The 22,952-nt window shown below is 38.5% G+C and overlaps 1 protein-coding gene across 1 annotated transcript in view; it reads left to right on the forward strand.

The window, feature by feature from the left end:
• The first annotated feature begins 2,504 nt into the window (after positions 1 to 2,504).
• Positions 2,505 to 22,952, forward strand: part of LOC577617 (mediator of RNA polymerase II transcription subunit 14) — a 38,004-nt gene continuing 17,556 nt past the window's right edge. The window contains exons 1-21 of the mRNA XM_030982011.1: positions 2,505 to 2,564; positions 3,165 to 3,486; positions 3,987 to 4,013; positions 4,383 to 4,488; positions 4,752 to 4,846; positions 5,246 to 5,454; positions 6,057 to 6,097; positions 6,567 to 6,654; positions 8,300 to 8,328; positions 8,805 to 8,883; positions 9,460 to 9,503; positions 10,882 to 10,970; positions 11,451 to 11,598; positions 12,188 to 12,256; positions 13,699 to 13,741; positions 17,065 to 17,190; positions 17,836 to 17,914; positions 19,458 to 19,620; positions 20,342 to 20,570; positions 21,484 to 21,518; positions 22,512 to 22,643. Coding sequence (XP_030837871.1) covers positions 3,209 to 3,486; positions 3,987 to 4,013; positions 4,383 to 4,488; positions 4,752 to 4,846; positions 5,246 to 5,454; positions 6,057 to 6,097; positions 6,567 to 6,654; positions 8,300 to 8,328; positions 8,805 to 8,883; positions 9,460 to 9,503; positions 10,882 to 10,970; positions 11,451 to 11,598; positions 12,188 to 12,256; positions 13,699 to 13,741; positions 17,065 to 17,190; positions 17,836 to 17,914; positions 19,458 to 19,620; positions 20,342 to 20,570; positions 21,484 to 21,518; positions 22,512 to 22,643 — 2,109 coding nt within the window. The 5' untranslated portion in view covers positions 2,505 to 2,564; positions 3,165 to 3,208. The remainder of the gene's footprint in view (positions 2,565 to 3,164; positions 3,487 to 3,986; positions 4,014 to 4,382; positions 4,489 to 4,751; positions 4,847 to 5,245; positions 5,455 to 6,056; positions 6,098 to 6,566; positions 6,655 to 8,299; positions 8,329 to 8,804; positions 8,884 to 9,459; positions 9,504 to 10,881; positions 10,971 to 11,450; positions 11,599 to 12,187; positions 12,257 to 13,698; positions 13,742 to 17,064; positions 17,191 to 17,835; positions 17,915 to 19,457; positions 19,621 to 20,341; positions 20,571 to 21,483; positions 21,519 to 22,511; positions 22,644 to 22,952) is intronic.

Consider the following 22,952-nt stretch of genomic DNA (forward strand, 5'->3'; position numbering starts at 1 on the left):
GGACAAAGACGGATACAGTTTTTGAGAGACAAAACGGCTCAACTTAATTTCTATGAAGCAACACTAGTGTGAATACAAATGCGATTTTTAGCTGCTGCTATGCAGATTTGTGTAGCGGTTTTAGAAGCTAGCTGAGTAAGCGCAATGTAGCCTACCACCTGCAGTGTCTGGTGCAGAATAATCAAAACATTGAAGAGCGTTTTGATGACCATAGATGGCGCTCGTTCTCTGCAAGGAAAGATTCAAAGCTTACAGCTAGCTCTTCGAAATCAAAGTTTCAATCAATAGTTTTGATTTCGATGGTATATATATTTCATATATTTTCCACCACGTGGTTTTACGTGGATATCCGGACAGGATGGTTATGCGGACAGATAATTTGTTTTCAAACAGAAAAAAGACAAACGGCGGATCCAAAGGGAGGAGGGGGGGGGGGCACATGTTCACCACACAGATCATAAAAAATAGGCCATTGTATAGGGAATGCCTCCCCCAAGAATCTCCGATATACTTTTGAAATACTACCCCCCCCCCCTGCGCCATATAGGCCGCCACCCCCCCCCCCCCCCCCCGTTTTTAGTTCTTCTTCTGCCTAGCTTAGATGTCGGACCAGATTAATGGCAGCTTAATGGCAGCTTTAGACCCTAAAAATAGATTCTTTGATAGGGGTGCACCTCCCCTAAGATTCCCCGATATTTGTTTGCTATACACCCCCCCCCCCCCGCGCCTTATTTCATTAGTTTGTTTTTTGTTTTTCCCCAGCTTAGCTGTCGAATCCAGTAAAATGATAGGTTAGTGGCAACTTCAGGCACTAAAAAAAGACCCACATTTAGGGGCGACCTCACAAAAGTCTCCCAAATATTTTTTGCTATACTACCCCCCCCCCCCCCCTTACCGCCATAGGCCCCTATTTTCTTTCATGATAAGACAATTGACATGACGTTTATCTTACATCAACAACAACAATAATTTTGATTATAAATGGCCAGACTGGACAATTTTCTTTTTAAATATTGAGTTTTCCCGCCAAAAAAAAAAGATTTAATCAATCTTGGAATTCTTGTTTTCAAGTGATAACCTATCTAAGTGATTTTGTCAAAAACATGCATAGTCCAAGCCTCCAAGACATTCATGATGGCGTTCATTGGAAATGAAGTTTTAACAATGTACTTCAACTCTTCATCCTTGCTCTCATGTTAAAATCAGTCTCTAAAAAGATGGATTAAAGTGTGAAAAACCAAGAAAAGGACACATGTTTTCACGTGTAAGTAACTTATCTAACTCGTTTTCTTTACACAGTAATTTCCGCTAGCCGAGAGTAATAGGAAGTAAGTCAGAATAAATTATCTTGATACTAATATTAGAGGTCTTTGCTTCCATCCTGAAAAAATGCTTGACCTTCGGCTGTTGATGACCAAACCCTTCCAAAAATTAGTAAATAAAAAAAAATAAAAAAAACACAACAATAAATAGATATGTCATCACCCATTCACCTCAAAAGGGGGAAGGGCACATAATTATTTGAATTTGTGAACTTATAGAATATATGACTCTTTGTTTCCAAAAGACAACCATAACAAAATGGGGAAGGGGTCATCAGATGTTTTTAATGTTGACTTAAAGTTTTGGGAAATTCGAAAATTGGGTGGAGAGTGATTCTTTACAATTTTGATATATTTGGATGCCCCTGTAGATGTATTATAAGCACATGAAAAAATTAGCCCTTAAAACACTTCTCCTTTCGAGAAAAATTGAATATAAAAACTTACCGGTGCTCCCGGTAAATTTTGATAAATTTCAAATAGCGCCTGCGTTGTTGTTGTTCGTTTGGTATTATAATGGCTATTAGTCAAATTTGACTATTGTTGCCAATAGTCAATGCGGACGTACAATGGTAGCTGTGAATGTCCAAACGGGAATAGCTAATTGGTCGATTTTAGTCAAGAAACATTGTTTTATAGCTTAATTAATATCTTGACCTTGAGAGGGAACTATATAACATAAATAATTTATTATTTACAATTTCATAACTTAGACTCGATTTCAACCGTAAACACGATCCCTGAATATTGTAGGATCGCATTATGCTTCCAATATGTTCATTTGAACCAAATTCATGATCCCATCCCAAAACTTTGTATCACCTTTAACCAAATCGAGAAACTCTCTTGGAAATCATTGTATAAAGATTATTATGCAAAAACGGCGGGGGGAGGGGGTCCAATCAGGCAAAAAAAAAGAAGGAAAAAAAGGGCGACGGACGGTCCACTATACGCAGCATTTTATGACAAGGTAAACAAAAAGATGGGGTCCGGATCCCGTGATCCCTCTTTGTGGGGGGGGGGGGGGGGAGAACTATTTTCTTCTTCTTTTTCTTTGCTCAAGGGGAGGGGCCCCGGCCCCTACATCCGCCACTGGTATCAGAAGCGCTACCTTCAAGCGCAAAACGAGCATTTGAAGAAAATCAAATTTTGAACAGGCTTGGGACTGAAGTTATAGACTACATCCAAAGAGAAATCCAACATGGCGTCAAGAATTTCCCAAAATCTGCTGTCTAAATAAAGGTAAAAACTAGTCATTTTGACAATCATTATTAATATTTATGTATAGTTTTGTAATGGCGATTCCGTATTTCTTACTCTACATATCCTATGAATCATATCTTATATTGTAACAATGTGATTTTGTAGAGTAATTAGAACCATACGAGAAAGCGTATTGTAGAATTCTAAAATGTAGTCCCGTTCTGTCATAACTGTGTCTTGTTTATCCAAATTGTTGGTGTCGCGACGCTGCGCGGACGGGGACTCGACGGCTTGGTCTGAGCCTCGCGACAATGGGACCTCTGCGCATTCTTGCTTAAGCCTCGGAGCACAGGCTCGGATTTGATGCCCAATGATTAATTAGGAATAATGAAATCTATTTGGTGTTTGTTTATTAAATCTTATTCATGTTCTTTTTCTTTATTTATTTTAGGAAACTCTGTTTCTTTCAATTTGTCATGTTTTGTCACAGTGACTGAAATTGATTCAGTGATGTTGGACATGTGTTATTCTCTAAAATTTCCTTTTTATGTTGAAAGGAATGAAATTTCACTTTTGAAGTATTATTGCTTGGCATGTATGAAAGAACTAACCTTCTTTATTTAATAAAATTTCATTTAGAAAACATACAAGGAAGGTCTCTCCATCGATTTTGAAGGCAAACAATGTCAGGGACGCCTGGAGGTGGTGTTCAGACTCCAGCGATCCCCGTCCCCCAGGGTCTGCCTCCCTTAGGATTAACCATGCCTGGTATACAGACCCCTAACCCTGGGCCAGGAGGCAATATGATGGGTGTGGCACAGGCAGGAGGGATGCAGATGGTTCCTATGCAACCAATGGCAGGTGGAGGAGGAGGGGGAGGAGGGGCTAGTATTTCTCTCGGTCTACTTCTGGAGCATCTTGTCCAGAAAACCTACCATGAGCTGACTGTCCTGTCTGAACTGTAAGTTCCAAGTTGGATTTAAAAACATGATTTTTGATGAGACGATGAATGTACAATGCTTTAAAAGAGGAATTGATCATACTTGCATTGTGTTTTTCAATACTTGAAGAAAATTTGTTATCATGAGCCAAAAAATGTCTAATCCTTTGTGACTGCATGCAAGATTTCAAATATATGTCATTGCAGCATCACTTGTATGTTACATCTTGGCAGGCCAAGAATTTAACTTCTCATGGATGCTTTAAAGTAGAGTTTCACTTTGTGTCACTATTGCATTGATACTCTAGACTTGCTTAAGCATGTAAGTGCATTTGCGATTGTCTTTTCTACAAATTCTTTTACAAGTCACTGTACCTGGATGGGAAATCATGTCATTCTATCTTGAAATATGTAGAGTGTAACATAACCATATACATGTGTATGTACCATCATTCTAGTGTTTACCGTTATGTTGAAACCTTTATTCCTGTCCTAACACACAATTTTTCTTAACTTCTCAGATTACCTCGAAAGATGGACATGGAAAAGTGAGTACCGGTATTACAATATTGCTATCTTAACCTTGATGATGTGAATAGCTCTGGGCCCTGGAACATAAAAATGGACTTACAATAATTTGTAAAAATGTATTGTAGATGTCTCCAATCTTGCTACAAATAATGGTATCTTACCATGAATTGTATCATCTGTGACATCAAATTAGTTTTAAACTTACTATTAAGTGAAGGAGATACAATTAATAGATGCAATCAATTGTAACTCTTTTTGTTACGAGGCCTTAATAGATCATCCATATATATATCCATATCGTTAGAATTGAATATGGAGTGTCTTAAATGGATAATTTTATTTATCAGTCACTTATATCTGTTCTTTCCAACTTATTACACCTACAGGAAAATTGAGATTGTGAAGTTTGCCCGCAGTACAAGACAGTCCTTCATCCGTCTCTTAGCTCTGGTTAAGTGGGCCGGCAGTGCAGCTAAGGTGGACAAGTGTGCGGTGAGTAGAGTCTTAAATTGGCAACCTTCTAGAGCACTTGTCTCCTGTATTGGATAGATGGTAGAACTGTGTTAGAAATCCATGTTTAAGAGCGGAAGTTTTTATTAATTCAAAAGTTTTTTTTTATTGTACATTTCTGTGACGTTGTTCTGTACATGTAGATATATTTTTGCAAATTGCGGAATGTTGCAATTGTTACACCAATTATTAATTGTCATGAAGTTGTCATTATAATTTTGTTTGTATTGTTTTTCTTCCTGCAGGCGATTTCATTATTTTTAGACCAGCAATCATTTCTCTTGGTAGACACTGCTGACATGCTATCTAGAATGGCCAGGGAGAATCTTGTCCATGCAAGGTAAAAACGCATTTTTTTTTTGGGGGGGGGGGGGGGGGGGAAGGGGGTCAGAAGTGTGAGTTTATTTACAAAAAATTCCAGTTAATTTTGTGGATGAAATACTCATTAAATTTCATTTTGCTTATCAATTTGGAATTTCTAAGGACATAATTCTTGTTTTCAAGAAAAGAATTTAAAGTAGAAGCTTATGTGTAAATTTAACTGAAGATCACCTTTGAATTATTGAAGAGAAAAAATCATTTTGTGTTTGAAAATAACACCCCTTATTTAAATTGTGTGATTCTGGCTTCTTGCTCTTTACATTGGGTAGTGCAAGACTAATAAATCTTGTATATCTTTAATCAAAGCTATTCTTTGATATTTAGTGCATGTCATTTTGTTGTGTCATATTTTCCTCAGGTTGCCCAATTTCAACTTGCCCCATGCTGTGGACGTGCTAACGATGCGTCAGTACAAGCGCATGCCGGCATGCATCAAGGAACGCATCGTTCCTCCCGATCCCATCACATCCGTGGAGAAGGAGACCGTTCTTCATCGACTAGATCAGATTATCCAGCATAGATTGGTGACCAGTGAACTCCCTCCCCAGCTCGCTAACCTTACTATCGGTCAGTTTCTAGGACATTTTATTTGAGTTAAAGCCTATCTGCCCGGTCACTGACAGGTGGTTATCTCATCAAATCAGCTCTCAATTAACATAAGAAAAAGGGGACCATGGGGGACCAACAGTCACCGCTTAGGCATTGTTTGCTATATTATAGAGGGAGCAAGTAGATATAAGTATTGCAGTAGGGCTTTAATGAGAGTAATCTCCTCTTACATGTATTTATGAGGAGACTATTTTTATAGACTGAGATCATACAGCTAGTACATATCTTACTATGGGTTAGATTCTAGCTGTTTGCTATAGTTGGAGATATTTGTAATATAGAGATGTTATATCATATTGTGATATGCACTATACAAAAATGGTTTATTATTATTATTATACATTTTTAAATTGAATTGACTAGATTTAAAAGTAAGTGAATAAAGATTTCTAATTCACTCTTGTTTTGTAATGAAGGAAGAGATGGGAATTGATAGCTTTAAGAAAAAAATAATTAGAACATGGAACATTCTTGCATATGTATATATTGTAGAGTATTGTACATTGTAGAGTAAAATGTTCAGAATTCCTTGGGCATTTTTATTTTTGTTTTTCTTACAGAGGAAGGGAGAGTCAAGTTCCGTGTACCGCAGGAGTTTGAGGTAAGTTGAGTTGAAGGATGTTTGCAGGGCTTATACTTCTTTAATTATTATATCACATTTTGTTCTGATTATGCCTGACCCATTCCCAAAAGGAGCTTGACATTATTTTCTTAAGTTTCATGCAATTCCTATTTAATTTCCAGGATAAATTTACAGAATATTTCAAGATGAATTCTCATAAAGTCAAACAAAAATGACACGTAAAAACTGTCTAATAATAGAGTAATATGTAATAAAAGATGAGAAAAGTGATTTTGTAGGACTGAGCTTGTATATATGTTGCAGTATATGTGCATTATAAACAATCAAGAGTTGCTTAGAGTTGGTTGGCTTAAGCTAGTTTCTCACAAACTCCAATTCTAATACCACATCTCATTTTGATGAGCAGCAACTGTGATTGTCCTAACCCTTTCTCAAAAAAGTTGTCATTCTTGATAAATCGGTGTATTTGCTTCTCTTTCATGTACAGGTGACTCTGACTTTAATGGAAGATAACAAGACCATTCCATGGAGGTTACTCAATATTGAGATCCTGGTACAAGATCCTGATACTGGAGGTGAGGTTGTCAAGTTAAAATCACCCCTTCCACAATAGACTGGTTTACTAACATATTTAAAGTTGATGCACACTTTTTAAAGAAAGGTTGTTCTTGACAATCTGAAAGCTTGTCTGAGATTTGCCTGACATAGTAACAAGTATTATATGCAGACTGGATTCCGAGTATTGCAGTTCCTTCATTGATAACAGGTTAATCAAATAACTTTTCACTATGTCCCCAGGAAAGAACCATCCATAAATTTGAATATGTTAGTAAACTGTAGGCCAGAGGAGAAAATCAACTGGAAGGGAGGTTGACATCAGGATTGGATTTTAACCTGTTTAATATGATTTGCCTTTAATATAACACATAATTTATCAATAGACCCTTGACTCAGTTATACAGGGCTTAGTATTCAAAGGGTTAATTCATCTTGTGCCATACTTAACGGATCCCTTGTGCTATTCTTTTAAAGTAGATATTCATTGATTTTAAAAACTAACTTTATTTTCATTATTGCAAGGTTGACACTTTGATTCGACAACGTTATCAAAATTCAATGCTTGGAAACATTCGAAGTAATGATTATTATAAATTACAAAACGCTTAAAAAAAGCCCCGGCATAGCACCTGAAGATCTGTCCGAACGCTGCTGAGATGTGTGAGATCACAGCATGGACATGACTTGCACAAGCAGACGATGCCCCATTACATCTCACACATTTTCAGTGCCTGTGTTTTCATCTTCTCTTGAGTTCTTTCTCTTACTTCACTACCGTCAGGCTAAATGTATAATCTATTGCCTCACTCTAAACCCCGCGCATGTATTTATTTTGATGACAAATGCAACGATACAAAAATAAAGGAATCTGTCGCTTGTAAACAAAATAAGACGCCATTGTATATTCTGCTGCACACACCGGGGTATGTTCGGCGTTTCAAGAGGGAACAAATGCGGTCCTTAATATCATTCTGGGGGGTTTTCAGTTGAAAGTCTGGTTTCTTTGATTGTTAATTAACCCCTATCCTGTGTATTTACAAGCAAAAGATTTTAGTTATCAGAATCGGGTCATATCCCCTTTTGAATGGTTTGACATGCCATTACATTTATATACACTAAACTCATTATAATTTGAGAAATAATAGCTTTGCAATTATGTTCATTCTCTATGGGATGTCGTCTGCTTGGGCAGTGTTGGTCCATAGAGTGACGTCATTAAAACATCGTTATTTTTCCGGCGAATCTCTCGTATATCCCAGCTGTTATGGAGGTGGTTGTATTTGTATTTTTATAAATCACCGGATATGTAGTTGACCTATAACTTGTACGATGGCCATCTGTTAGCTTACCAGTTTCTAGTGATACATGAGTTGACATACTTGTGATTTTCTTTGAATTTCACCTTTAACAGGGTTATTGGTTTCAGCAAAACCTACAGATTTTAGACAAAATTGTCAGTGTCTTTTCATATTATTGATACATATCTGAGGTGAAATTTTAATTTCTTCCATGTCTTTTAGTTTGACTCGGTGGAAATAGATTATTAATAATTTCTGTAACAATGTAATATGCATTATAGATGATAGTTGCCAATTGTTTGCATGATAAGTGTGAGTGGCACCAAATAAATAATGTTTTTGTCAATATTCTCCCATTTTTCAGATGGTAAAACTCTGGTTCACCCTATACAGGTAAGTCCTTTGTGATCCAATTTCAAATGTAAATATTTTTTTCATTGACTCTTATTAAAAAAGATTGAGGAAATCTTCAATTTTCTAAATCAACTTTGTAAAACAAATTGGGGATGTTTTTTGTTAAGATTTACAAGTAACACTGATAATGTGATATGTTACATGTGTTCTATCTTGTTTCTAACATCAATACATTGTGCTTGTATGTATGGGTTATTTTGTAGTGTGTTTTCTTTACCATGTTTACTGTACAACTTTACAGGACTACATGTTTGATTTTGTTATCCTATTTAATATATGTTAATGATCAGATAATTGAGATTTACACTAAATGTAAGCCTATTCTAACTGTATTGGGTTGTTGTGTAGTTTATGAACAAATAGATTGAATGATTGTAAGTTATGTACTCAAATACCCAAACACATATCAATTAACTAAATTAACTTTTAACATTGATTTATTTGTCTCTATCCAGGTGATGTGCATTCATCAGCTGGTCCAGTCACGGCTGTTCGGAGATGACAAGCCTCTGGTGGACATGTACAACGTCATACGTATCCTTTATAACAATCATTAGTCATGTGAAAATCATGGTGCTGCCTTTGGTGTATAAAGAATACATCTGATTGTACAGACATAGTATTGTAAAAAAAATGAATCAAACAAACCTTGGTCAATCCGTAAGCGAATATGTAAATTGACTTTATTCCGATTGGTAGTGATGATACAAGTACCTGCAAATTAAAAGAGAAGTAATATCGTGTTCTATATGAGCTTTTGTTTTTCTAAATTTTTCACTCTATTGTAGCGTTCATAAATGTAAATTTGCCACACTCCACCAAGATGAGGTAAATGGGTACATATGGCTAAATGCTTGAGCTTCTTTTCATGGTGGCTCGGCTAAAGCCGGGGTAATAATATGATTGTAGGACCGTCCGAGAGAATAGTATTAATGATGAGGCTACCCTGTGTAAACAAGACATATTATTATCATTATTATCATGGATCATATCTTTGTCTTTACTCAAAAGATGGAACAAGGTTATTGCGTCACTTGCCATGGTCTTTAGATTCTTAAATAGAAAATTCTCTGCTTAATGTTGTTGACCTTAACTCCAACTCTTTCTTAGACACTTTCTGCCAGTCCTTACAGCTTGAGGTCCTATATTCACAGGTAAGATCCCTTTCATTCCATTTTTATGCCTCCGTTACGAAGTAACCGGAGGCATTATGTTTTCGGGTTGTCCGTCCGTCCGTCTGTACGTACGTACGTCCCGTTCTCGTGATCGCGTTATCTGAAGAAACGATCGATGGATTCCTGCCAAACTTTGGTCATGTATGTATCTTGCAGAGCCGATGAACTGATTAGATTTTGGGGTTACGAGGTCAAAGGTCAAAGGTCACAGGGCTCATTATGTATGCAAAAACAGCTCGTGATCGCGTTATCTGAAGAACCGATTGATGGATTCCTGCCAAACTTTGGTCATGTATGTATCTTGCAGAGTCAAAGAACTGATTAGATTTTGGGGTCATGAGGTTAAAGGTCAAAGGTCACAGGGCTCATTATGTATGCAAGAACAGCTCGTGATCGCGTTATCTCAAGAACCGAGTGATGGATTGCTGCCAAACTTAGGTCATGTATGTTACTTGCAGAACCGATGAAGTGATTAGATTTTGGGGTCACGAGGTCAAAGGTCAAAGGCCACAGCGCACATTATGTATGCAAAAACAGCTCATGATTGCGTTATCTCAAGAACCGATTGATCGATTGCTGCTAAACTTAGGTCATGTATGTTACTTGCAGAGCAGATGAACTGATTAGATTTTGGGGTCACGAGGTCAAAGGTCAAAGGCCACAACGCACATTATGTATGCAAAAACAGCTCGTGATCGCGTTCTCAAGAACCGATTGATGGATTCCTGCCAAAATTAGGTCATGTATGTTACTTGCAGAACCAATGAACTGAGTAGATTCTTGGTTCATAAGGTCAAAGGTCATGGGCTCATTATGTATGCAGAAATAGCTTGTGAACACATTCTCATTAGAACTGACAGATGGATTACTATTTAACTCAGGACATCTTGCAGAGCCAATGAACTGAGTAGATTTTAGGTTCATGAGGTCAAAGATCAAAGGGTCATATATGTATATGAGAAATTGCTTGTAATCACGATATTCTGAGAACCTGTTAATGGATTACAATTGAACTTGAATTCGAAAAATGTGTTCTGTTTTGGTTTGTAAAATTGCTCTATGACGGAGGCATCATTTTCGACTGCGCGCAGTCGAATTCCATCTAGTCTTATGAAGGGAATAATATTGTGGTAAAGTGTTTCAATGATTCATCAAAAGTGGGCATTGTTGATGTTGATGACTTGTTGACTTTACGTCTAATTTGTGATATTTGTAAATAAATGTTTTTTTATAGTAATGGTTTCAACCCAAATCTAACTTGGTTGTTAAGGGTAATACTGATCATATAAAGCACTTTGAAATATAATATTATACCAATGTACATGTTATTATTATTATTATTATTATTATGTTACAGGTGCAGAGGCTAATCAGTGAGAGATGGGGAGAGCATGTGACGATTGATAAATACACAGCTGGAGAATGTCTTATGATGTCATACTGGAGGTATGGGTTTCACATCGTCTTTTGATTTCATGTCTTTCTTCTTTTCTCCACCTAAATTTCGCCTTTGAACTGCATCTGTATTCCGAAAGAGTATTTGATAGCGCTGTTTTGTTATATGAGTTCAAAGATAGGCTAACATACATGTGGATAACCTTCAAACAAATTCCTCACCAAAAGAATTTACACTTGAAATATAATTAACCTATTTGATTGTTTATGTACTGTAATGATATCCTTGGCAGGTTTTTTTTTAATGATTCAAATTAAAATAACCAATTTCTAATTGAGAGCTTTTGTTTTAGTTATTTTGTTTTAAACCACAAATTGTATCAGACAAGTTTGGACCAATATGCTCCCACCCCAAAAATAATCTACTTTTCTCAGCTGTCATACATTTTGACACGATATTGGTCCCCCCCCCCCCCCCCTCCACTAAAAAATACATAATTTTGTATGCATCCATTCATTGTGTTATTTCAGATCCCAAAGCCTGCACGCTTCCAAGAAGCCTGAATTATTCAAGCTGACAGTGAGCATCGATGATGACGATGTGGCCAAGCCCCTCCAAGTGCTGCATGACCCCCCTCTGGATATGGTAGATGCCGCACACGTCAACCAGGCTATACGGGTAAGTCTCCTGTAGGAGATACCATTTTACATCACGGGGGAATCTATTTTACTGGTATTATGATTTTGGGATATTTTATTTATGAACATTTTTGGAATAATATTGTTAAGGTTGTCAAGATTAGAATATGTGAATCCTGTCTTATCAAGAGTTGTCAATCTGATAGTAACTTAATTTCAATCGCAGCTCTTTACTAGACAGATATGAGTTCATAACTTTTTGATTGATTTGATTGGAGAACTTGCAATAATTCTTGATTAGTTGCAACTCTAGGTAACTTGAGGCCCAAGGAGGCACAACATTTTTTTAAAACTCTTTATATATTAAATAGCACCACACTGTTTATTTTCTATTAGAAGTCATTTCTTAAAGAAGCATGAGCAATATAATTCTACTGTTAATCATGGTTGTTTATGAAATGCAAATGAAAAACATGACTGACACTTAAAAATGCTGAATTGTACCTGTAATCTATTTATTTTCCTCTCGGATTCTTGATGATTAGACGGTTCAGATTTGATTGAAACTACATATTTATTGCTATGATCAATGAAGCTATTCCCCTTTTGTTTGATTCTTTTTGTTTCAGTGTGATCACTTATCGGTAGAGAGACTCCTAGTGGAGACTGTACTGGTCAGATCAAGACTTAAACTCAAGGTAAGGTCTTATTCAATTAACACTCGGCTCATGCATGGGCTTGTATTCTCAGAAATCCTAACCTGGGCAGCGTTTCATGAAACCGTCATAAGTACAAGTTCACTGACAGCCCATTGAAACGCGTGTTAAACTTAATACACGCATTTCAATGGGATGTCGGTGAAATTGTACTTATGATGGTTTTGTGAGACCCTGCCCTAGTTCTCTGCTATGTGCCATCCTTCATTGTATTTTTCTGAAAACTTTCCATGACCCATTTCTCTACTTTCTCTGCATTTAGTCAAGTTAACTTGATTTAAAAGTGGACTTTCATGTTGATGTTATTTGTCCATACCATTTATTTTTATGCCTCCGCCACCGAAGGTGGTGCCGGAGGCATCATGTTTTCGGGTTGTCCGTCCGTACGTCCGTCCCGTTTGACCGTTATCACAATATCTCAAGAACCATTTAAGATTTAAACTTAAGACTCGGGAATAGTATTTATCACCATAGGAAGACGATCTGATTAGATTTTGGAGTACGTAGGTCAAAGGTCACAGGTCACAGAGGTCAACTTATGAAATTCCTTGTATTGAGTTTGTTAGCGCGATATCTCAAGAACCATTTGAGATTTAAACTTCAAACTTAAGGATAGTATGTATCACCATAGGAAGACGATCTGATTAGATTTTGGAGCACGTATGTCAAAGGTCAAGGGTCACAGAGGTCAACTTATGAAATTCCATACATTGAGATTGTTATCATAATATCTCAAGAACCACTGGAGATTTAAACTTCAAACTTAATGATAGTGTATATCACCATAGGAAGACAATCTGATTAGATTTTGGAGCACGTAGGTCAAAGGTCAAGGGTCACAGAGGTCAACTTATGAAATTCCATACATTGAGATCGTTATCGCGATATCTCAAGAACCACTGGAGAATTTTCACTTCAAACTTAATGATAGTATGTATCACCATATCATAATATCTCAAGAACCACTGGAGATTTAAACTTCAAACTTAATGATAGTGTGTATCACCATAGGAAGACAATCTGATTAGATTTTGGAGCACGTAGGTCAAAGGTCAAGGGTCACAGAGGTCAACTTATGAAATTCCATACATTGAGATTGTTATCATGATATCTCAAGAACCACTGGAGATTTAAACTCCAAACTTGTTTAAATTGCTCTATGGCGGAGGCATCATTTTCGACTGCGCGCAGTCAAAATTCCATCTAGTTTGATAATGTTCTGTGTCATGGCATTCTTGTACACCCCTGTGGATCATTTGCCTTAAAATGATGCCCTATTTCCTTAGCACATCCTGCAAAAATGTTCATTGCTTGTTATATTAGACATCAAAGTACATATTTACTATATATCTCTTCATAGCACTATTTATTGTGTTAACAGTGTTTTTTTACTACATGTAATTTAAACAATTTTATTTTTCCAGGGATTGCAAGAAGAGTTGGAGAAGGACCTCCCTGGCTGTAAATGTAAGTTAATCATCTATCACACTATCAATTCTCAGTAATCACATGCAAATTCTGATGTAATATATTATTCCTACTCATGAAAGAACAATAACTGTAGTAAACATACCAATATGGCTATCCAGGGGGGGGGGGGGTGTTTCACAAAACTTGTTCTCAGTGACAAATGACAGTTTTTGTTATAAGCTAATGAAATCCTTGCTTCTGATTGGTTATCAGCAGATTTGTCTCTGATTTGTGTCACTTGTCACTGACAAAAGGCTGTGTGAAACACCCCCATGTTTTTTTTTAATTAGGAGTACAGAATTTGTATATTTATACAGGTGGCCATGGTCCTCCTTTAATAGTAAGACGTATCTTAACATGTTAACAGTACTTTAAATCTTAAGCAAAGATATATTAGCTACATGCGATATGTTAATCACGGTAGAGGTTTACGGTACACCATGTGTAAAGTCCTAGAAGGACTAAGGAAAGTGGATAGAAAATAGAGGTGAAATAGAAAGGCGAGAAAGTGGAGGTTGGAAGGAAGAGTATCTTTCAGAAGTGAGTATAGTCCTGAAAAGGACTGTAAACCAGAAAATTGTAGATGGGATGAGAGGTTTGTGTAGAAGACTGGATTGAGTTGGAGAGTTGAGTAGAGTTGCAGAGCAGGAGCAGGAGAGTAGACTCGACGTTTCGGACAGGTTGACTGTCCGTCTTCAAGAGTGAGTGTTCGCTATGCGTGCGGCGGTCCTTATAATGGCGTGAGTGCGGACTTGGGGGAAAGCACTGGGCCGGCGGGCTCGGCGGGTTGGCAGGTAGCTGTCGGTGGTAGCGCTCGGTTGCGTGAATTGGCGGGAAACGAGTGGGAAGCGGTTTATGCAGACGTCGTGTGGTTGGTGTCGGCAGAGTAGCGGGCGGTGTGTCGGCTGATGAGTGGGTGTATCGATCGGCGGTGAGGACAGCTATTAGTGGTGTCGCTCTGTGTGTGTTGGTCGGCGGTTTCGGCGGGCAGGTCTCGGTGGGATCAGGTGGGTAGCTTGGTGGCGTCGGCGTAGGTTGTAGCGAGGTGTGGGCGTGGCCGGTGCTTGTGTGGGTGAAGTGGCTAGTTGAGAACGTGTAGTGCTTGTTTGAGTAGGAGTGGTTGGGTGGTTGCAGGTGGTGTCTGGGCTGACGGATGGATGGATAGGTGACGTGTTGGTGGTTGGCGTGCTGGTTGTGGAGTTGGTTGAAGATTGGTCGGAAGTAGAATGGTGAGGAAGGATTGGGTGCCAGATGCTGTTGATGTGAAGGCCTGGGTCTTGGGGTACGGTGTTGTGTTGGTGGATCTTGATGGCTTCTCGGACCCTTCGGGTGTGCCAATGTCGGATGGTGGTGATGAGGTGACTTTTATCCCAGTGAATGCGGTGGAGCTCTTGTTGTGCGTGCTTGACGATGGCTGACTTGTCCCAGTCGCTGCGTCGGTGGTGGGTCTTGTGTTCTTTGAGTCGGGTGTTGAAATCGCGGCCGGTTTCTCCAATATAGACTTTGCCGCAGTCGCAGGGAATCTTGTAGACGCCTGGTTGTTTGTTGGATGGATGCTTGTCCTTGTGAGAGTGAAGAGTGGAGTGAAGCTTGTGGCTGGATTGGTGTCTGACGAGGATGTTGGCTGAGCGGAGGATGCGTTGTAGTCGGTGTGATGTCTTGCCGATGTAGGGAAGTACGATGGTGGCGGTACGCTTGGTATCAGGTTGGGTTCCGGTGGTGATGTTGTTGGTCTTGTGGTAGGAAGTTCGGGTGTTGATTTTCCTTCTTGGGTACTGGTTGATGGAAGTGAGTGCGTGCGTGATGTGCTTGAGTTCTTGCTGGAGATGTGCTTTGTCACTGAGTTGGTGGGCTCGTCTGATGAGTGAGTTGGAGACTGATTGGTGGACTGACGGATGGTGGTGAGATCGGAAATTGAGGTAGCGGTCTGTGTGGGTTGGTTTCCGGTATACTTGGTGCGCGGGGAATCCTGATGGTGTCTTGGTGATGAGTACATCTAGGAAAGGGATTGAGTTGTCGTGTTGGGTCTTCATGGTGAACTTAATGCTGGGATGTTGGTTGTTGATGTGGTCGAGGAACTGGTGGAGGTCTGGTGTGCTGTGTGGCCAGATGACGAAGGTGTCGTCGACGTAGTCCGCACTCACGCCATTATAAGGACCGCCGCACGCATAGCGAACACTCACTCTTGAAGACGGACAGTCAACCCGTCCGAAACGTCGAGTCTACTCTCCTGCTCCTGCTCTGCAACTCTACTCAACTCTCCAACTCAATCCAGTCTTCTACTCAAACCTCTCATCCCATCTACAACTTTCTGGTTTACAGTCCTTTTCAGGACTATACTCACTTCTGAAAGATACTCTTCCTTCCAACCTCCACTTTCTCGCCTTTCTATTTCACCTCTATTTTCTATCCACTTTCCTTAGTCCTTCTAGGACTTTACACATGGTGTACCGTAAACCTCTACCGTGATTATTCATACCACCATGCAAACCTTCAAACATCATGCGATATGTTATCGGAGTTAATTAACTTTGGTAAATCTCTTGAGAAATAGTGAAGAGCACTATGTGCAATTAAACATAATGTGCATTGAAACTATTTGTCAGTCACTCACTTCAGATCCTTATCAATGACAATTCTTTTTAATTTATTCATTTTATCAAAGTCCTTGTATAACGCACATTGAAATTTATAATTAATATGCTATATAAAGTCAAACCTGCTTTAGTGACCACCTGCCTACAAAGACCTGATTTTGTTGTTTCCCTTGAAAATGGTTCCTCATTGAAACATGTATTATAGGCACCTGTCTTCAAAAACCACCTGCTCATAAAAACCACTTTTCTTGTCTCCCTTGGGTGGTCCTCATAGGGCGCGTTCATGCTTGATTTTGACGGCCAGAATCAGGCATCTGTTACGCGTTTAGTTTAAAACACGATTGCGTTCATGCTCACTTTTGTAGAATCACCGAAAAACGGCGATCACGATCGCCGATCGTAAACTCACAAAAAGATGCGTTTACAATTTGTAAACGCGTTTTAATAAATGGGGTCAACGCACTGACCTCTAGTGGGTCTACGTAGCATGCACAGTGCAGGTTGCGAATCCAGCTGCAAGGCCAATTAAGGCCACACAAGGAGAATTGCCTGGGGGAGCCAGAGAAGTAAGCATGAACAGTACACCGTGGAACTACGATCACGATGAGCGTTTACGATGAGCGTTTCAGATCGCTCATTCTGCCTTCAAAATCAAGCATTAACGCGCCCATAGACAGGTTTCACTGTACATGTAACATATTATTATTATCATTATCATGGCAGGTCATGTGGAAGGTTCCCCATCACTGCTGTACATACCTGTTGTAAAGCCTTGTAGTGAGGATGAACAGCTTATGGTGTCGGTTGATATGCAGACTGGATCATACATACCGAGCATTGCACACTGTGGTAAGTCCTGGATGAAGTATTATGGGTTAGAGAGGGAGAGAGAGAGGGAGAGAGAGAGAGAGAGAGAGAGGAAGAGGGGGAGAGAGAGAGAGAGACAGAGAGACAGAGGTTGACAGAAAGACAGACAAAAAGACATACAGACAGACAGACATACATATATACATACAGGCAGAGACAGACAGACAGACAGACATACATACAGGCAGAGAAAGACAGACTGAGAAAGAGAGATGGACAGAGAGAGAGAGAACAAAAGCTTTATGGAACTAGTTATTTTGAAGTGAAGAAGACGAGGTCAAAACAGAGAAGAAGACTAAACAAGGAGATGGTGTAATAGAAGCAAAATGGGTATTGGTTTTGATGGTTATTTTGTCGGTGATGATGATTACCGTGATATGACTAATAATGATGGTGATGGGGATGGGGATGGTGATTGTAATGATGATAATGATCATGATGTTAATAATGGTGATGATTTGAAAATATGATGATGGATATTATGATGAAGCCGATGAGTTAAACTGCTTTACTTTATAGTTGCCACTAGGTTTGTGTATATCACATCACATAGAACAATGTCCCTGGATGCTTCAAACTACTTTTGGAATTCTGATACGATTTTCTCTTCTTCCTGTTGTCTTTCAGGCTCCACACTCCTAGATGAGATAGACCAGGGTCTGAACCATGAACGTAGCAAGCTGGAACCTCTCATCGCAAAACTCAGGTACAGCATTAATGACAATTACAGTCGAACCTGTCTATAAAGACCACCCAAGGGAGACAAGGAAAGTGGTCGTTTCAGACAGGTGGTCTTTATGTACAGGTTCCTTTAGTATATGTTTCAATGAGAAACCATTTTCAAGGGAAACAAAAAATGTGGTCTTCGGTGGTCTTTGTAGACAGGTGGTCGCTAAACCAGATTTGACTGTATAATTATTATGATGAACATGTACAAGGTATTTGTATATCATCTGTTAGCTGATATACTTAAAGGAAACCAAAACCTTCATACTAAGTTACTTTTATTGTAAAGTTTAAAAGATTAGAATAAAATCAGTGAAAATTTGAACTAAATCGGGCAAGGAATAAGGAAGTAAGAGCTTTTTGAAATAACTAGTCACTAGAGGACGATGACATCATCTGTGAACAACTCTCCATGCCTTTTGTACATAAAATTTCACAATTGTTTTGTTTTCTTCGTATTTATTTGTGTTCTTGATCCGACTTCATAACATGTGAAGTAGAATATCATTTTGCATTCTATGTCATGCTTTCGGGGGAGTATATTATCTCAATCACAAGAAAGAAGGAAAAACATGAAATTTGATGTACAAAAGGCATGGAGAGTTGTCCACAGATGATATCATCAAATTGAATACCACCCTCTAGTGACTAGTCATTTCAAAAAGCTCTTACTTCCTTATTCCTTGCCCGATTTTGTTCAAATTTTCACTGATATTTTTCAAATATCTTAAACTTTACAATAAAAGTAACTTAGTATGAAGGTTTTGGTTTCCTTTAATACAGATTTATTGCCCTTCTGGCTCTAAATAGATGATATATAAGTTAAGAAATTTGCTAAGTGCTTTATATATCATGTAAATTTTTAGAAAAGAACAACTTACAGAATCAGTTGAAATCTTATATTTGGAATGGGCAGGTCATAGTCTTTTGTTGTAGATTATTTTTGTTTAGTTGAGATATATTGTTGCAAACACCTTTTTAGTACGCCATTGCGCAGTTGTGTAGTCTCTCCACCTAAGTGGAGCAATTCCGTATCCTCTAAGCACTAAAAGAATTAAGACCCCAGAGAATTGAGAGTTGATTTAGATCACTTAAAGCCCCACTGTACTACTCACACCCACTTGCACCCTCTACATAACAAACAATGCCTAATCGGTGACCGTTAGTCCCCCATGATCCCCTTTTTCTTATGTAAAGTGAGATCTTATTTGATGAAATAACCACCTGTCAGTGACCACGCAGGGAGGTCTAATCCCTACTGGCCAAACTAGTGCGGAGGAGCATTAAGGGAAATTTTGATAGTTGTTGAGGGAGTTACTTCCTGATTGATGGATGTTACTCATACTCACAAAACTTTTATTTGAATCTCTTTGATTATTTGTGAACTTATTTTGAAGGGTCCTGTTGTACAAAATACTCTGTTAGGGTTGTTGAGGAAGTTTCTTCCTGATTGATGTGATGTTACTCATACTCATAAAACTTCTATTTAAATCTCTTCAATTTTTGTGAACTTGTGTTTCAAGGGTCCTGTTGTACATGCGTCATTGCCAATACTCCGTCTCCATGCTCCCCGTCACCTTTCTCAAAGAGCTCCCTCTGGTGACGGTATCACCCGAGCACCCGGTGAATCGTCTCTTGCCTAATTACATCTACCTACGACTCACCCAGCATCCTCAGTATTATGTGGTAAGTATGGATGGGTGGAGGTGGTTTGTGTGGGAGAAGTGTTCATGCAGACATTATCGTATAGAAAAGAGTTTGATGTGCCATAATAATATTGGGTGTGTAATTGGGTCTTTTACAGACGTTTATCAATCAGATATGATTATTTACGTCTAACAACCTTTAACGTCACCATCTGAAAGACCCGACTCAGTTTCGAACCGGGGTCGTCTGAGCCAGTTTGTAGGCGAAGACAGAGAGCTGACCAAATGAACGTGACGCTAGACCAACTAGCATCTCCCAAGAATCTATCAATAATCTATGACATCTATAAAGCGCTTAGTACCATGTTTCTAAGCAAATAAAATGCTAGAACTCTTTTCTTAACCATCCTGTTGAAACTGATGAGCAACTTTTGTCAATCATCAGTTAGATTTGTTGATTATTTATTGATATATTGAATGACTGAGTGGTGCAGAAAGCAGAGAGAGAGAGAGAGAGAGACAGACAGAGAGACAGATACAGAAACAGACAGAGACAGAAAGAGAGAAAAGAGTGAGAGAGAGAGAGAGAGAGAGAGAGAGAGAGAGAGAGTGAGAGTGAAATAAGAGAAAGACAGGGGGTAAAGAAACATAAAAAGACGAGTTCACATCCTCAACCTTTGAGTGAAGACCCCCTCCCCCTCAATGTTTGAACCCATGCTACACCTCTAACCGTAAATCACACCCCTTTATCTCTATGACAGGTGGTTGACTTTGCCCTCGGTAAGGGCCTCGGTGACTTCCTATGTCGCTATCATCTCATGCGCTGCAGCTCCGCCTCCTACATCGACGCCCAGACCATACCCCAAGGCGGGGCCGCTCCGTCCGCTCAGAAGGACACGCCCGAGACAACGGAGAAGTACCTCCACCCCGATGTATTCGTTGACTTGGATCATTCCACTATATTGAGGGGGCCGGATACATCGGTGGAGGGTAAGTTTTAGACGTAAAGGTTGTATCAAATGGTTCCATTTAATGGTTGATGATTGTTTTACCTGACTGCTAAGAAAGCAGCCTGGGGACGGAGGGATTTGGTAATGAGGGTTCATGCCTTACCAAAGGGCATGAGCGCATTGACTTGGTTTTAAACCCGGGAGCTCTGCTAATACTGCTGCACCACTGAGCCATCTTACCTCCTTTAATTAGTCATAAGTTAATTTCCATGGATTGCATTTAAAGATAAACTTGAGTTCTGGTTAAAAAAGAAAATTAATTCTCACAGAATCAAACAAAACTTACACTGAATGTTCAAAATTACAAATAAATGCCATTTGCCAAACAATTTGGTAGAAAATGTATACTGGCTGAGCAATGAGCATAGAAAGATAAGGAAATCAAGGTAAGTAGCCCCGACACAATTTGTGTAGTCCCATATACATCTTTCTGGGTACAGTGCTTGTTACTTTACCAAGACTGGGCAAAATTTATTATGATTTTGATGTCTCCAGAACCTTGGAGTGCACACCAATACTTACATGCTACATGATCAACTATTTCTGATACATTCCACACCTTTTCTTTCACAATGCAATCGCATACTAGAACTCAACTTTATATTTAATAAGTTTTAATCTGTCGAATGATTTGGATCATTACCATCATTTTACTATTAAGATTCCCATTAAAAATAACAGACAGTGAGAGGAATAGTCCTTGTAAAAACTTTTAAGAACCGAACATGACCGTAACACACTATGTTGAGTGGGCAGTAATCAGAAGATAGATGAGGACAGGCTTTGTTTTCATTTTATTTCTTCTTTAAGAAGAATGAATAAAATTCTTGCAAAAAATAAAGAGAGGTTTATGGGTATCCTGTAATTTTGTGTATTTTTCTGTTTCCTTACAGATCTGGATGTTGACGATGATGAAAAGAAAAGGAAGGTAAGTGAAATCTTTACTGACTACTACATATATAAAAGGATGTATTAAGACATCTGCATTTCAAATGAAAATCCAAACATCTTTCTATGAGGTCACTTATAAATAACTATGTATTTCTAATAAGCTAGTTCATAGTTGCAGTCTGAGCATGAGCAGATACAGGTCATTGCAGACCAAATTGTGAAATACATGGAGACAAAGTACTGGATACGTGCTCATGAAAGTTATGTCATCATTATTCATTTATGCACAAGCAGTGCACTCCAGGTGGAAGTATTCTTTGAAAAGGGGAAACAAAGGCTATTTATATAGCACCTCCATCGCTATAGGAGTGATTATTTCATAATGTACAAAGTGGGACCTCTTCATGTTTTGGAGATCTGTAGATATTCAGGGTTTTGTGAGACACTTCCCTGAATCACTCTCCACCAAGGTGAAATTAATGGGTACCTACTAGGAGGAATGCTTGAGCGCCTTATCATGATAGTTTGGCTAAAGCTGGGGTAATAATATATATGCAAGGCCTTCAAGGAGAACAGTATTGGTACTGTTGAGGCTACCCTGGGTAAACAAGACATTCTTATTATAATTTTTTGATTAATATAACAGTATGATTATAAAAAAGGCTGTAAAAATATTGGGTATCTTTGCCTCAGATTCTAAACAAAATCCTGGATTTAGCTCATGCTGCAATCATAATTATAATAATATAATTATAAGCAGATCCCATCTTTGATTATCAAGATATTTATGATTGGAATTGGAAATTTAGAAACCGTTTTCCCAAAGCTTTTGATAACACTACAGTCTCTTGGGGAAAATGAGTATGGTAAAACTGGCCTCTCAAAGATTTTTACTTTTTTGAGGCACTCCATGATTATTTTGAAGCGCAATGTTTTTTAGGGCTTCAATATTACACCATATCACAGATACTGATAACATTGTTAAACGATGCCTTTAAATACAGATCATGTTTTACACGTATCATTTCAGGTTCATCATATCACTGCAGGGGAGCACAAGAGGAAGAAATTGACGAGCTATTGTGAATTCTTCAACTACACACTCTCCCATGTGGTTTCCTTATGCAACATACGCATTCCATTCATCAAACTCTGTGAAGAGGTAAGTGATTTATAACACCCATCGCCCTGAGTTAGGTCAACCTTTGGATATGTTTATTTTCTATTTTGTGTCTAATCTTCCTGAAGTGGATTGTCAGTGATTGTCACTGTCGTTGATGTCATGGATGATGTCATTCACAATGTAATTGACTTTGTCATTAACCATTTAGTTGAAATTGTCACAGACATTCTTTTAACGCTGTCATTCCTATTTCCATTTATATTTTCATTGATACTTTCATTGATATAATTGTTATTATTGTCATTGATATTGCCATCGTCTTTTTAATTAATATTGCCATCGTCTTTT

The sequence above is a fragment of the Strongylocentrotus purpuratus genome, unplaced genomic scaffold (genome assembly GCF_000002235.5).
Source record: "Strongylocentrotus purpuratus isolate Spur 01 unplaced genomic scaffold, Spur_5.0 spur5_scaffold_12, whole genome shotgun sequence".
Classification (NCBI taxonomy): domain Eukaryota; kingdom Metazoa; phylum Echinodermata; class Echinoidea; order Camarodonta; family Strongylocentrotidae; genus Strongylocentrotus; species Strongylocentrotus purpuratus.